Raw genomic sequence first — 16791 nt, 5'->3', positions numbered from 1 at the left:
GACCCACATTCAGTAGCAGCCCAAGCAAGGCATTTGGAAATTAAGTGGGTTACTCAGCCAACCTAACACTGCTAGTAGATTCTCCGACTGGAATGCAATAGGTCTCTAAATATTTTATCAAACCCAAGTAAAGATCGGCCTCGTGAATGGGCTCGGAGGAATCCGATCTGTTGGAATGATTTTCTAGCTGAAGGAGCCCCGAAATCTGGTTCCAAATCTGAAATCCTACCAGCAAGGCCTTCCGGAACCAGGAGGCGGGGCCCCTCCCTCTGCCGCCCTCACCCTGCACTTGATGAGAGCTGCGGGGGGCGGGGGCTCGCCTCAGGAACTCTCCTTCCTCCCCTCCAGGGGAGCTGCCTGGCTAGGGGGATTTGTAAGGGTTGGTTTACACCCGAGTTTAATTTGATGGAGGTGGAGTCCGGCTCAAATTGCTCTAAACTGTTCCCTTAGCCCTGGGTCAGGAAAAATCCCTAAGTGAAGATTCCTACGCCCCGACAGGAGTTAGTTTTCATGCTGGACAGCTGTGCTGGGCTGTGGGCGCGCAGATAAAGATGCAGGAGGCCCCCCCCCCCCCCACCGGCTCCCGGGTCGACTGGAAACAGACCCCCTTCCCCCTTCCCCACCCCCACCGCAGTCACAAAAGGCCTCTGTGCTGAAACCGGGATTATGACTGGGGGCCTGCTTAGTGCCCCCCTTGCCTTCGAGGACCACGCCCTCTGCTGTTGGGGAGGAAAATTACACCGGGCTGCACCTTAACTAATCTGGCCCCATGTCACCCTAACACGAGAGAGCACGATTCGGCGCTGCTTTTTTTTCTCCGGGATTGTATTAATTAGAAATTACACTCACATTTTGTACGCTAATTTTTTGAATTGAGGTCACTGTAGTGAATCGTGTAGATAATCACATGCAGATGCAAGAAATAATACAGAGATCCCTTATACCCTTTACCCCGTTTCCCCGCAGGGGTAACATTTGGTAAAATGATAATTCCAGCCAGGGCACTGCCATTGATAAAATCCAGGAATCTGACTCCGATTTCCTCAGACTAACTGGTGCTCATCTGTGTGTGCACGTGTGCTTGCGTGCTCCTGAATGACGAACCTCTAACAATTCTATCACCTGTGTAGGTTTGTGTATCTATGACCACAAAGATCCCTCGTGTTGCCCTTGTCTGAGGCTAATCTTAAACAGCTTTAATGTACTTTAACTATTGTCCCCATAGATGTAAACCTGGAATGGTGGGCTTTCTCTAGCATCAACCAGTCGGGCACATACTGTCACCATGCCCCCATGGTGACAGGAGGGCAGGGGTGACCATTCACATTCAGTCAGGACTACAGGGTGAGGTAGAGACCTCCCCAAAGTCCCCAGGCCTTTGACAGCTCCCAGCTTCAGAAGTCAGAGGCATAAGTGAAAAACCACTGTTGACCCTGAGTTGTTAAGGTATGTGCACTGTTGTTCCAGTTATGTTTTTAAAAATACGTACAATTCCAACCGGGAGAAAATGTACTGCTTCATAATACACAGAAAAAAAACTAGGATAGCCATAAAAATAATTGACATTTAGATGGTATTACACATTTTAATTTTTGTGCTTTAAAAAGAATTTGTTTTTGTAGTGACCATGCACTGATAGGAAAAGAATTACTTAAAATATTTTTCAGAAAATATACAGTCGACTATAGTTATAGGGTCCTGGGATCCTCCCTGATGCAACTTTTAAGAGAAATCAGTAACAGCAGCAGCAGAGAAATCAGACCCTTACTGGGCACACTTTCTATGGCCAGGCCATGTTCAATACTACTCTAATGGATTATCAATAAATGCTACAGGATAGAACTTTAACTCCATTTTACAAATGGGAACCAGAAGCCCAGAGTGGTTAAATAACTCCTCTGATGTCATATACAGCTAGCAAATGGTGAATTTCAAAAAAAAAAAAAAAAGGGGGGGGAGGGGGAGGGGGGAAGGGGTTGCAGAGGAGGGAGGGGGAGGAAGGAGGGGGGTAAGGGGGAGGGGGAAGGGGAGGAAAGCGGAGGGGGAGGAAGGGGGAGGGGGAAGACGAAGAGGAAGACAAAGGAGAAGACAAGAGGAAGACGAAGACGAGATTCCCAGCAAGGGCAATAGTTAACATTTATAAAGTCCCTTCTACGTCTGGGATTTAAGGAGCTTTTTCCTTAAGCCTCACCACACCCCTGAAGGGTATGTGCTGTTGTGACTATTCCACAGATGAGAAAACTGTTGCCGGGAGAAGTTAAGGACCCGACTGAGGTCACAGCAAATGAGGTTGTAAGGTAAGGACTGCACCTAGGCCAATTTGGCTCCTGTCCTAACTAAGTTGGGGGGGGGGGGGGAACCATAAAGGATCCAAGGTCAAGGCTGAGGCTGGCACAAATCAACAATTCTTGGAAGCATAAACAGAGCAAGAAACATCTGTGGTATAGGGGAAAGATCTCTGGTGCCAGGACTCCGAGGCTTAGGTTTTCATAGGACACTCTACCAAGGTCATGAGGCCCTGGAAAAGCCCTGTAATTGTGTCTTCGGTTTCCTCTTCCAAGAAATGAGAGGGGCAGGAGTGAGAACAATGAGGTGGGAAAATAGCCAGTGAGGCCTTTAAACAGTAAGACAAGTACGGGCTGCACTTTCCAAGCAGCTTTCTAGATACTCAATGTCCAATAAACCCCGGTCCTGTTTCTCTCTCCATGGGAACAGTATTCCAAATGGAGGCTCCAGTTCTGACCAAGGGAGCACTACCCAATCAATCCACTTCCACTCAAAGGATGTTCAAAAAAAAGGACAGCCATAAACCTCTACAACAACGTGATAAAAGTAGGGTCCAAGTTCTAGAAAAAGAAGTATAATACACCAACAGTAGCAAAGCAGATAGAGTGGACACTTAGGACACCTCTAACAGTGTCAAACTAACGTGTACCAAACGTGCACCAGGCTCTGTGCTGAGAAGGGCAGGAGACTAGCCCTTCCAGGACACACAGAAAACGGGCAGGTTCCCCATCAGGGCATTCCTGGGCAGGGGCCTAGGGTGTGTGAGACCTGGCAAGTCCCTTTAGGGACTCTGGACTTTAATAATGGGACAACTGAAGCCACTGGAGGGTTCTCAAAGGGGGAGTGTCTACATAAAAGCTGTATTTCAGGAACGATTCTCCCTCCAGCACAGAGAAATGGTGGGAGATGGGGGTGGAGGTGGTCAAAGCTGTTGACAAATCCAAGGAAATTCTAAGTGGCTGCAAAAGTGGAGAGAAGTGGTCTCTTTTCTTGAGAGAGTTACGAGAGAAGACAGGGTGGGTGGTAAATCAGAAAGATAGGATCTGGGCTTCTCGCTGGGGCAGAGGGGACAAAGGCACTCCACTTCCTAGGCCTAGGGTCCCCAGGCAAGACAGGCAGGTGAGACAGAAGCTCAGAAGCATGCTGGGGCTGCCCTAGCACAGTCACTGGCGAAGGGGACAGCGGCTGAGGTCACCACGGGATCATGTGTGTGCCAGGCAGAGGGCCGTGCACAGCCCACAGCAGGAATGTCCTCCCGGGAGCTGGAGGTACTAAATTGTGGTTAGGAAGAATCCGATCTGCAGTGAGAAAAGGGTTGAGTGCCAATCCTTGGGTGGGCAGGTAGAATCATGAAGCCAAATTCGAATGAGTGGCCCCGGGGCCGGTTGAGCAGAGACAGGGAGGCCTGCACTGGGTTGTCAGCTAACTGAAGGTGCAAATCAGAAGGGAGGCGGGGTGCTCTGGCTGAAAATCAGGAATGCAAACTTGATGCAAATTAAACCGTGCCCAAAACGATTTTGAGGATAAATGCTGGCAGCCATCTTCAGCCAAGAAATCCCCAGTATCCACAGAGAGCAGGCCCTGAATAGAAATGAGTCCTTGCCTAATGCCAAGGAGATGCAGCCAAGTGAGAGGCTCGGGGGTAAAGACCTGAGGCCCAAGAGAAATCCCCACAGGGAAGAAAACAATGGGGCCGGGGACTGGGGGGGGGGGGGCGTTCTCCAGGGACAGATCGGAAGTGGCCATCTGAAGGAGCCCTGGGGCAGGAGCGGGAGAAGAGGGCAGAGGCTGTGCAGGCAGTAGGGCGGCCAGAGCAGGGAGCCAGAGGCACAACTCAGGAGGCCTGACTGATGAAGTGGAGGGCAAGAAGGTCCCAGCACACAACCTGTGAACCTGTGTCTTCTCGTCATATTAACAGGCTTGACAAGACCCCCTTGACATTTTGGCCTTATCAGACTTCTCGGAGAAACTCTTGTTAGCAGCCCTCACTTCCCATTTATGTGCTGCATTTTGGTGAAATGGTTCCCCTAAAGTTATGTCAACAGTTAGCTCTCATCATTTTTCTTAATTTTTTTTTTTTTTACCTTTTACTTATTTTTGAGAGAGAGAGAGAGTGAGTGAGAGAGAGACAAAGCATGAGAAGGGGAGAGACAGAGAGAGAGGGAGACACAGAATCTGAAGCAGGCTCCAGGCTCTGAGCTGTGAGCACAGAGCCTGACGTGGGGCTCGAACTCACAAACCGCAAGATGGTGACCGGAAGTTGGACGCTTAACTGACTGAGCCACCCAGGCGCCCCTGCTCTCATCATTTCTTAACCTAATTTTGAGAACATTTCTCCTATGTCAGTTTTACATACGTATGGAGCAAATAAGTGAATGAATATTTTGCACACATAGAAATATGTGTGAGGGTGTACACGTACATAAATGCACACATACATAAAATTATACACCTATATACATAAGTGTGTGTGTATCCCAAGACCTCAGGGGACACTGCTCCCTTGTAACACTAAGACCAAGTAGCCAACATCCATGAACGGAGGGAAGATATTCACGACTGCCCATTACATTTGCACCTTTGGGTAGTTTGGCCGTGTGTTCTAGCTTATTCACAGGTCATTTCTTTAATTTCCTAGAGCACTGTTTTTCAACTTTTTTTTAGAACCCGATTCTAGTCCCCTTCCCCAATAATTTCTCCTTTTATCTTCTGTACCTTAGCACTAGCTTTTTTTTTTTTAAGTAAATTTTATTTTCTGTAATATTTATTATAACAACCATACAATATTGAATAAACTTTCGATACGCCCAGTGGAGACAGGAGCTGGCACTCAAGTATCAGAGAAAAGCATGGTCCACAAAGCGGTGGATTATCCCCCCCCCCCCCCTCTCTGACCGGTAACAGCAGCCGTCAGTTGAAAAAGCATCCCTACATTTGGCCCCTGATCCTCCAGGAAGTAAACCTAATACCTAGTTACTGTCTGCCCTGCCCCTGGCAAGGGGTGGGAGGTTCAGAACCTGAAAGCCAAAGCTGAAAAGATCCCCCATGAAATTCTAGATGAGTCACCACCGCTGCTAAGTTTCCAGGCATTACAGAATAAACGTCCTTTATTTAAAGCTTTGTCTACATGCTTTAGAATTTGATTTGTCAATGCTCCACTTAAAAACCCTCACCAGCTCTGCCACTGCCCACAAGCAGCAGCCTCGATACATAAATCATCCAGGGACCATCCATACCGGCTCCTCGCCGCCCCCATGCCCATTCTCCATCACGGCTCAGCCCTCCCTATGACACCACTCTCGGATGTCTGGCTTGGTTCCAGGTGTGCCCGTTTCCTTCTGCAGGGACGGTCCCTCTTCTGCTCCTCCCCAACGCCCGTCTTCCTGCTGGGAAGATTTCCCATGGAAGATGGCTAGCAGTCATCCAGACGGGGCAGCTTGGCAAAGCATTCTGACGAGGGGGGCATCTCTGAATGGCTGTTCTGACTCAGCCGCAGGGCCGCAATCCCTGCGTGTCGCGGCCAGACACAGGGCGGGTGGGCTAGAGGCATGGGTCTCCGAACTTTCTGGCAGCGAAACTCAGGCTCTGAAAGTCACAGGACTTGCCTGAGGTCACAGACTTTAACCATCCCCTGGGCCTCAGGGCGCCTGGGTGGCTCAGTCGATTAAGCCTCCGACTTCCAGCTCAGGTCACGACCTCACAGTCCGTGAATTCGAGCCCCACGCTGGGCTCTGTGCTGACAGCTCAGAGCCTGCAGCCTGCTTCCGATTCTATGTCTTCCTCTCTCTCTGCCCCTTCCCTGCCTGCACTCTCTCACTCTCTCTCAAAAAAAAAAAAAAAAAAAAAAAAAAAAATTAAAAAAAAAAAATTCCTCTAGGCCTCTACCCAAGAGAAATAAAAACCTATGTCCACCCAAAACTTGTACACGAATGTTTGCAGCAGCATTCCCCGTTATAAGCCAGAACGTGGAAACACACAAATGACTCTCTACTGGTGAACGGATACACGAGATGTGGTATGTCTGCGCAGTCTGTAAAAAGGAACGATGCATTGGGGTGCCTGGGTGGCTCAACTGGCTCAGGGTCTGACTCCCGATTTCAGCTCAGGTCATGATTTCATCGTGCGTCGCATCGAGCTCCGCGTCAGGCTTCGCACTGCCGGTTCAGAGCCCGCTTGGGATTCTCTCTCTCCCCCTCTCTTGCACACTAACACCTCTCTCTCTAAATAAATAAAGAAACTTTCTCTAAATGAATAAGTAAGTACTGATACATGCTGCAACGTGGAGAAACCTCAAAAACTTGATGCTCAGAAGCGGCCAGGCACAAAAGACCATACTCTGTGGGATCCCATTCCTATTCAGTACCCGATACGGGCCAATTAGAGAGCAGGTAAGTGGCTGCTGGGGGCTGGGAGTGGGGATGGGATTAGTTGTAAACAGGGGTGAGGGAGCTCACACAGGGAGGGGATACAAATGTTCTAAAACTGAACTGTGGTGGGGGCACCTGGGTGGCTCAGTCAGTTGAGTGTCCGACTCTTGATTCTGGCTCAGGTCATGATCCCAGGGTCGTGGGATGGAGCCCTGCGTTGGGCTCCACACTAAGCACGGAGCCTGCTTAAGATATTCTCTCTCTCTCTCTCTCTCTCTCTCTCTCTCCGTCCCTCGCTACAGCATGCATGTGCACTCTCTCTCCCTCGCTCTGTAAAAGACTAAATAAATAAAACTAAACTATGGCGACGGTCGTACAACTCGGAATTCGCTAAAAGTCATTACACTGTCCAGTTAAAAGAGCTGAATTTTATGGCAGCAGGTTGTACCTCAAGGCTTTAAGTTAGCGAACGACACTCAAACAAGCATTCGGGGGCTACATTTACTGTACCCCAACCGCTGCCCCATGATATGGCATTGCAGAGGCACTGTCTTGTTATCTCGATCCCTGACTGAGCCTTCCTCAGACCACAGCGGGGTTCTCAGACAGCAAAACTGTTCAGGAGGAGCGATCACCCACTTCAGAATGAGCCCTGATAAAAGGCACACAAACGTACCAGTGCACCCCACAGAGACTAGGTTATTTTCAGTTAGAGAACCGTCACTAAAATGTGCTCAGATAGTACACATCTGTAGGTAAACCAAGAGCCGCCTCTCTCCGGTTTTTGAAAAGAGTGACTCTGGAGTCTCCTCCCAGGCATGACACGTCCATCCTTTTCCCAAGGGACAGCCTCAGCCCGGGCTTAGCTGTTGTCCTTCAATATCCACCTTCACAATCAGCCCAAGAGCCCAACTGGGTTAACCACTACGACCCAGAAGACACACGTTATTTGGTTTAAAAAAGAACTATTTTGACGCAGCCCTTGTAGAGGGTGTGGAAGAACAGGGTGAGGACCCACCCATCAAAAATGGCTAGAGCCATAATGAATGTTATTCTTTTTTTTTCTTTTTTAATGCTTATTTAGTTTTGAGAGAGAAAGAGACAGAGTGCGAGTGGGGTACGAGAGGAGACAGAATCCGAAGCAGGCTCCAGGCTCTGAGCTGTCAGCACAAGAGCCCAACACGGGGCTTGAACTCACAGACTATGAGATCATGACCTGAGCCGAAGTCGGACACTTAACCAACTGGGCCACCCAGGCGCCCCACATGTAATTCTTACAAAAGTCCCATGCCCCCGCCTACCTGGGTTATGTAAGGCACATGAAGGCAGCAGAGTCTTATTTGGGGCCCAACACATAATTGGTACTCAAAAAAAGGGAAGATTTTGTATTCTCACAGACCAGTCTTGGGAAAGAAAGGCTCACGTCTAACCGACACCCCAGAGAGAGGTGAAAACATGAAACCCTGGTGGAGAGCTTATCACCCCCAAATAAGCAAATGTCCCAGAGAGTCACCTCCCTTTTCCTCCCAGCTTTTGGGGGGTGGAGGGAAGAAGCCATCTGGAAAAGGGCCGTCTAAAGTAACACAAAGCGATGACGAGGTGGGAGATTGCTAAGAAAGAAGCTGTGTTCAAAGGAAAGGCATCAACTGGTAAGTAGCTGTGGTCTCCAGCCGGAAGCAAACGGACACCTGGGTGAACAGGTGCTGGTTTGCCACGGCGGCCACTGAGGCGGCCTCCGGGACAGTGTGGTGGCAGAGGCCAGCCCACTACAACAGCAGTCGGTTCGGCCATTGCCTGCGCCCGCGTGGAGCCCGGTCTGCGCACTGGGAGGTGGGAGAGGGACAGCACTGCCAAGAGCAGAGACCTGATCGTACAGCTGTGGCGACATTTAACTGCTCACCAGCATCATTAACTGAAATTTTAGTGTGACTATGTTATTGGCTCACGTCCCCTTCCGAGGTGGGCTGAGAGCAGAGCACCGTGGCAGGTTACTGAAGAGGCAGCGAAGGAGTAAGGAAATGAGTCGTGAGTATATTTGTCATGCCAGCCGCCACCCTGGTCATTTTACAAACATTATTTACTTAAAACCAAGAACAGCTCCATGACACCAGTATGAGCCACATTTAACACACCAGACAGACAGGAAGAGGCCAAGTGGCTTGTCCAAGGACATAACCAAGGACTTGGGCCTGGTCTATTAGAGGCCATAAACAGCCACCCCGCCCTAGAACCAGAACACTCAGTGTTGATCTATGGTGGCCGTTCGTGATCAGGATATCTAAAGAGGGCTTGCTTGGTGATCGCCAATTATGACTGCTCACCACGTGCTGGCACTCTGCCAAGTGTGGGATGGCTATCATCTCCTTCAGTGTTTACATTCATCCTAGGAGAACAGTATTACTGTCGGCCGTCCACGTTGCCCAAGGTCACAGGGCTCTTATGGGAGGGCCTGATCAGTCTGACCCCCAAGTTGGCACTCTTAGCCACTGTCTCCTGAGTAAATACATGACTCCCACTCTCAAGCTGAGCTGGTAAGATGCACACATAAATTAGAATACAGAGGAGCAAGCAGGAAGGGCCAAGTGAGAGATGCCGTTGGGAGTTCGGATACAAGAAGACGGGGCGGCAAGGGGGAAGGGGGCAGGTGCCAGAAGTGGGCAGAGCAGCAAGAGGACCCCAAAATAACAAAGGCTCTGGGTGAACCTTGCCCGTGGCCAGCCCTGGGGCTATGCGGGTACCTGCACTCCAGTAAGAGAACCACCCTGAGCAACTGACATCAACCCCAGGCTGGAGACCCAGGTAGTCAACACCACGAGCACACAGTGCTGAGGCCAGGACTGGTAAGCCGGGTCACCTCCTTCCTGATCGTAACCCTACAGGAGAGAGTCCTGCATAGCGCCCTCGTGTGCCGCTGGCCACACCGTGTCAACACACACACACGCGCACGCACACACACCAAGGCGGGACCCTGACAGCTCCTTCTCCAGGGCAGACATCACACGCCTCCCCCGCCTCCCCGCCTCAGCCATTCTCCACGCAGCCTGGCCCTCCGCCAGCAGCCCGCGATTTCCTCCTCAAACTGGAGGAATCCGCTGTCTGTGCTGCCTCTAAGGCTTCACCTTGGGCCCAGCCGAAGAACTTGAATGACCCAGCAGGGTGCAGCTACGCACAGTCACACGGGCCCCAGGCTCTCCACCAAGTTCCAGGTAGGTTCCCACTGCCAACTGGTGTTTCTCCATCTCTGCTTTTCCAGATGATAATTTCTGGTTAGTGCTCATCACCTGAAAACGGCCCTTTGTGCAAAAGACCGACGTGGCCACTCACACCCTGGCCACCAGGAGCCACCTCTGAGGACAGGACACTTGCTCTCCTGCAGCCTGCGGGCTCAGAAAACCAAAACCTGCTACGAGAGCACTCGGTAACCCCCAGAGAATTCCATGTGTTCTTTCCGAATCCTGCTGCCTGCCAGGAATCGGGGAGGGAATCTTGCAGTCGGGTAACGGCCTCAGGAGTGTCCAGGTGAGGAAAAATCATGAGATCAGGCTTCCCGAGGCATGCCCTCGAGAAAGCGGTGGGAATCTGCCACACAGCAAACCACAAGGAAGCGACCACCGAAGTTCATCTTCGTCAGTGTCCTCCTGATGCCAGTGCCAGTGCCCTTCACTCCCAGCAGCACGGAGACCGGCTTCCTGCCTGACCTCACGCGGAGCAGAGGGGGCTGGGGCAAACAAGCAGGGCCCTGCTCCAAGACCGCCACACGGGACGAAGCTGCTTGAGGTCAGTTCTGTGTCTGCACTGTGCAAGTTCTCGGTGGCCAGAAGACACAGAGCCCAGACACTTTCTCTCCCTGAGGACCATAAGAGCCAAACAGCCTCTCACAGCTGCTTCTCCTGGGAGCCCCGCCTCCCCGTGAGCACCCACTTCGTGGGTTAGAACGGCCAGAAGGGGCCTTCGACTCCATCAGCACCTCGTGCCTGGGTGCAGTGGAAGGTAGACCCCAGGCAGGGTGACGGCGGTAGAATTCTGGACAGGGACAGCCGAGCTGAGCCTCAGTCGCTTTGACTGCAAATGGGAATAGCACTCGTTGCAAAGGCTGCTTTGAAGGTGAGAGGGTGACATTACAAAGTACCCATCACCCCCACAAGGTGACTGGGAGAAAACACATGTCTCATGTATTCACAGCTATCAGAGCAACCCAAATACTGATTCTGTCCTTCAGTGCTCAGCCAAAATCACCTCTTTGACATCGGTCAACAGGGAAGAAAAGCACCTAAACCAGCTCAGAATCCAGGGAACGCAGTCACGTCCACGTCCCGCACATAATTTCATTATTCAAGAGCATTTCTCTTCCATACACGGGACTTGCTGGCCCATGAACTCAAGACAATGTCAGAGAAAAGCAGGGTCCTGCCCAGCGCCGGGCTTGCTCTGGGACACAGGACTGGCCACAGAAACCAAATCTTCCAAAACAAACCTCTATCTTCCAACCTATGCCCCAGACTTCCTTCCGGCCGGGAGCCAGTCTCATGAATTTTCTCTGACGAAGAAAACTGAGCACACTGGCTATAAAGTGTCTTTCTTTCGAGCTTACTGTCCTAAAATTACTATGAACACGTCACCCCCTCCCCCCTTACAGGACAGCTAAACATTTTATTGAAGAAAGGAAGGCGATGGGAAGGGAAAAAACAAAAGAGAATGTACGTCTATCCTAAGATGCCAAATACAAAGCAGTGCCCCTCTCAAATGTGATCACAGAGTAGGGACCCTGTGTTGGGGGATGTCAACAAAAAGATGCGACCTCCAGTTGACCTGTGAGCGGGAGTCGGCCACTTGGAGCCTCCCCACACCCTCCTTGGAATGTGGGTTCTGCTCACCTTTCCCGCTCCCAGAGGCTGCGCCAAGGACACAGCCTTGAGATGGCGATGGGCTGCGAACATCCGAGCGGCCAACGTGGCCGCACCCAGTTAGGGCCTCTTTCTAAACACACTTCTAAGGTTTGGCGGGTGGCTGCACAGATCCAGTCTTGCTGCTGCCCGCCCAGGACAAGCCTCGTCCTTACGTGGGTTCCCTCTGCTTACTGAACTGCCACCTACCGAGCTGGAGTGGCCGGCCTCCTCCTTCACCTCTCCCTGCCCAAGGAGGTTTCAGATTACGCCTGGGAAACTCCCGAGGGGGTGGCCAACCAACACCCACGGTTATCTCTGAAATGTAGACCAGCACGGGACAATGTGCGTTGGAATCAGCCAGAGGGCACGTTAAAACCCAGTCTGCTGGGCCCCACCCCAGAGAGCCTGGCTCAGCAGGTCTGGGGCAGGGCCCCAGAATGTGCATTTCTAACACAATCCTGGGTGATGCTGGTGCTACTGGGTGGGGGGGGCCCCACTTTGAGAACTGCTAGCATGGTGATTTAAGAGCAGAGGGCTCTTGAGTTGTTCTACATAGGCTGAAACCACTTACTAGCTCTGTGACTCTGGACAAGTTAACTTAAGTTTCCTCTTACAAGCCTGTGAAATGGAAATGATAATAGCACTTAACCTCTGATCTGGCTGTTTGAAGGATCAAATGCACAAATCCACATGAAGTACTCAGAACAGTGCGTGGCACGTAGTAAGAGCACAATAAACACTGGCGCTCATCACCATCATCTGGCTCCCAGTTTTTTTCTTCAAGTTAAAAATAGGGATAGATGAAATATATACAACACAAAATGTTTTCTTCTCTTGACTAGGCTCTAAGACACTGTTCCAGAATCTTGTATAGCCTTTAATTTAGAATCATATGGTTCTGTGACTGGTTTCTAAACTCATCTCACTCTGCTTATGGCAACTGCTCATCTCATATTTTCATATGCACAGGAATCCCCTGAAGATCTCGTTAAAAGGTGGGTTTTGACTCGGTGGGTCTGGGGCCTGAGCATCTGCATTTCCAACAGGCTCCCAGGTGATGTGGGGACACGGGGGCTGGAAGGGACACCAGCTGATCCAGGGAAACCTGGGCTGGCCCTAGCTCTATGAGAGCAGGTGGATGCCTTTCTCCTGAGTACTTACAGGAAGCTGACTAATGCACAGTCCCCATCGGCCGGCCATTCCTACACCAGCTCCTTCGTGAAAGGGCCAGGCGGGGTTTGAGGCCTCAGCTTGGAGACCCCCATCTCTCTGCCAGCTCTTCCCTTCCCCCGCTTTCTCCAATGTAAAGCTTTTAACTGTCCTGTGGTAAAATGTTACTGTTTTTAGGACAGAATGTTTTTCTCAAACGAAAACACTTCTGATAAGGCCAATTATAAATAACTTAAAAAAAATTTTTTTAATGTTTATCTTTGTTTTTGAGACAGAGAGAGAGCATGAGCAGGAGAGAGGCAGAGAAAGGGAGACACAGAATCAGAAGCAGGCTCCAGGCTCCGAGCTGTCAGCACAGAGCCCGACACGGGGCTTGAACTCATCAACTGTGAGATCATGACCTGAGCTGAAGCTGGACGCTCAACAGACTGAGCCACCCAGGCGCCCCTATAAATAACTTTTAAAATAAAAGTTATGTTGAGACATGAAGATAAACCATTTCAGAGCAGAACTTTGTAAAGGTATTCAGACTGTTTTTCCTCAAGACCTAAAGAACATACATGCAGTCACTGTTTAAACATTCTGCTGCACCCCCAAAATCCCTTTCTCTGCACTGCGGGCAAAAGCCCCAGAAGCCCAACTAGGAAACTCCCACTGAGCATCTGGGCCTCTCATTGAATTAACACCCTCACTTCTCCAGAACCAGTGTCCTTCTAACAGAGCCCGAAGGTGGGTCCCCAGGTGACTTCAAAGTCAGCCTTGTACTTCTCCATTTGAAAGAATCCTAAATTTAAAAAAAAAAAAAAAAAAAAAAAAAAAAAATCCCTGTTTCAAATCAGTGATTAATGACTTTTTAAAGATAAGCAACACCAGCACAAAAACATACTTTATTTAATAATGACTCAGTCTCAGGGCGCCTGGGTGGCTTAGTCGGTTGAGCCTCCGACTTCGGCTCAGGTCACTCATGATCTTACTGTTCGTGAGTTCGAGCCCTGTGTTGGGCTCTGTGCTGATAGCTCAGAGCCTGGAGTCTGCTTTGGATTCTGTGTCTCCCTTTCTCTCTGCCCTTCCCCAACTCGCACTCTGTCTCTCTCTCAAAAATAAACAAATGTTTAAAAAAAAAATTTTTTTTAAATAATAATGACTCAGTCTCTTGCTAATTTACCAAAACCTGTTCAGTCACAAGAAAACAACCAAAACTCTTAAAGCAGAGTACTGGAATGCCACACACACACACACACAGACACAAAGCAAAAAGACAACTAACTGATATTTGCAACAACGTGTATGAATCAGTCAAGCAACAGGAACCAATCAAAATAATGCACCCTGTTTGATTCCATCTGTCTAGATCAAGAACAAAGGAGCAAAATAAATCTCAGGTCATAGAACTCGGGACAATGGTCTCCCTCCTGGGGCACAAGGGGCTTTCCCAGGGTGCCAGACGTACGACATGTGGTTTTACAAGGGGGTCATCACAAGCCATCCACCGACGTAAGATCTGTGTGCTTGAAGTTACACCTCAATAGGGAAATAAAAGAGTGCTGTGAGATCAGTGAAACAGCCAGGCGTACTTAGACACTAACAGGGAAAGGGTCAGTTTGAACAAAGTACGAATTTACCCTCTTCCAAGAGGTCCAGGCTTTCATGCCGCTCGCTGGTGGGCTTCCTCTCTTCATCTTGGTAGTCGTACTCAAAACACTCTTCTTCCCTTCCCACGTCTCTCAGGGACATTGCTGAAGTCACCCCAAAGCCAAAACATTGCCCTAAGGGGCTGTTCTTGGGGGAGCTCCCAGCCGTCTGCCCAGAGGAGCCATTGGAGCCCGGGCCCCTGGGGCACACGCTGGGCCCTGGACGGGGCCGAGGACGTGCCCTGGCTGAGCTAGAGTGGAGGGTGTACACAGGGCCATTGGCCCAGCGTCACCCAGGACAGACCCGGAAGGGGGTGGTTCCCAGGAGCAGAGAGGAGGGACAGGGTGGGGGCAGGAGAGGGAGAAGCACCTGCCAGAACGGGAATGCCCTGCCTGCCCCAGGGCGACCGTGCCAGGTGCTGTGGATTCAGAGGGGGAGGTGGGCAGGCAGGTGGAGGACCTCAGGCAAGCTCGCCACCTCCAGATGCCCCTCCCCACTTCTCCTCCCCCAGGAAGCAGTGAGGAAATGGTAGCTCCCTGGAAGTTTTGCAGCAACTGCACAGGGTGATACCGAGAAAGCCTTAAGCAGGTGCACCTGTCTACAGGTGGGACCCTAGAAGAAGAGCTGCCCTGGTAAATAACTGCACAATGCCCTCAGATGGGAGGTTTTCGGTGGGCACGCTCCAAAAGCTGAGACCCAGCGGACTTTGACCACAGCCTGACATAGTGCTGAATGGGAAAGGAAGTGATCATTCTCATTTCTAGCAGAAGGGAAAAAAAAAAATTAAAAAAAAAAAAAAAAAAACACATGGCAGTAACCATTACCTATTTTAAGATTAATTCAATCTTTCTTTGGTAATAATACATTGCATCTGCTCTTTTTAAATCTGCATTTGATAACCCCCACTCTCATCCTAAATCTGCAGATTCACAGTCAAATCCGTAAATTCTAATTGCTGGGATAAGGGGGGAAATAATCTAAAGCCTAATAGCTTACAACATTGCCTGGAAGAAGAATCCAGTTTAATTGTGTGTCTCAATACCAATTCCTCTGTACTGCTTAATTTTGCCTTTAACAGTGAAAATGGCAGGTCCCTCCATCAAACCCACTGGAAGGTGGCCCTGAGCGCTGGCATCTAAGAAGTACGGCACATTCTGTGATTTCTGGGCTTCGGCTGCCTCCCAGCTACACTGTGGCAGGTCTCCCGGCTCCTAAAAGCCACATCAGGAGACCTATTCCACCTCCCTCCGATTCACCTCCCCCAGGTAACCAAGAGGGAGGCTTTCAGCAGAGGCAAGACCTTTATAAAGAATTCTCTGCACAGGCTCAGGCCCTAGGTCTCATTCATCTTTGGATCCTTAAGGCTGAAGATCCTGTTTTGGTAAGCTAAAAATGTCTGCTGCATTGAATCGCTACCTCCATAAAAACGAATTTAAGACCACACGAGTGCCTGAAATAGAAAATCAGAATATGACAAAAGTATGCATTGTCTGGTTAATATTTTGGAACCTGAAGATGATTACTACATTTTATAACATTAAAAATGTGTTCTTTGTAAAAAGGAGGCTTAGCAGAAATTCAGTGGCAGGGAGTTTAAAATCGCATTTTGAAAATCTGCATTAGCTTTCAGCACAATGTTTATGAGGATACACGCTCAGGAAAAAAAAAATGCCACTTAATCTCAATAAATGGCATCAAATTGGGCCTGATTCAATTCAAACGACGGTGAGTCTGAAACCCTGGCAAGGGAGGGAGGGACAGAGGGAGCATTATTCATTCAGCAAATATAAGGCCGACTATAAGACGTGTAGGATACTGTGCTGGGCCACGGTGTGTGTAAATGAAAACAAAAGCTGATTTCATGTAGTTGAAAATACTCTCAGTGATGACTCATAACCAAGTTGCTTATACTCAGCTTTTAACTCAAATCTAGGCTACCTTTAACAAATGAAGCCCAAGTCTACACATATTACATAGTAAGCATTTAGGACACGGCATTTTGAACACAAAACCATCCTAGACTCTTCATGTCACCTCATATGCCTGGGTTTAGTCCTTCAGGATATTCCCCGCCCCCCACCCCAAATCTCTCCTCCCTCCCCACCCTGCAGGGATGTGAAGGAATTCTCAAACCTCATCCACATCTGCATTCATTTCAAGGTTAAAGGCAGACACGGGCCCAAGAGCATCTTCTCTGACAGAGTAATCTCTCCAAAAGCCAAAGCAAGAAAGCCCAGGAATCCCTGTGCCAAGTGGGAGACCCTGGACCTCTGGATGTGAAGTTGCAGGAGCTCAGCCCCAGGAGGGTCACGTAGCAAAGGTGTTGCCATCCCAGAGGTAAGGAGCAGACACTGGGGCCCCGGGCAGGGCGGCAGGGACTGAGTTCTGGACCTTCCCTGGGAACACTGGACAGGAAGGCTGTAAGTGGAAGGTGTCCCCTCTTGCAGGGT

At 49.9% G+C, this 16791-nt stretch overlaps 1 protein-coding gene across 9 annotated transcripts in view; it reads right to left on the bottom strand.

The window, feature by feature from the left end:
* Positions 1-16791, bottom strand: part of TRAK1 (trafficking kinesin protein 1) — a 124365-nt gene that overhangs the window by 43890 nt on the left and 63684 nt on the right. The window contains exon 1 of one of the 9 annotated variants that reach the window (XM_058729535.1): positions 14332-14797. The exons of 7 other annotated variants lie outside the window; for them this stretch is intronic. In XM_058729535.1, coding sequence (XP_058585518.1) covers positions 14332-14443 — 112 coding nt within the window. In that variant the 5' untranslated portion in view covers positions 14444-14797. Of the gene's footprint in view, positions 1-320; positions 537-14331; positions 14798-16791 lie in introns of those variants that run through there. One more of the 9 variants, XM_058729539.1, reaches the window with a different exon arrangement.

Source organism: Neofelis nebulosa, chromosome 5 (assembly GCF_028018385.1).
Source record: "Neofelis nebulosa isolate mNeoNeb1 chromosome 5, mNeoNeb1.pri, whole genome shotgun sequence".
Lineage (NCBI taxonomy): Eukaryota > Metazoa > Chordata > Mammalia > Carnivora > Felidae > Neofelis > Neofelis nebulosa.
Note: the sequence above shows the minus strand (reverse complement) of the source record. Positions and strands in the feature narration are given on the sequence as shown.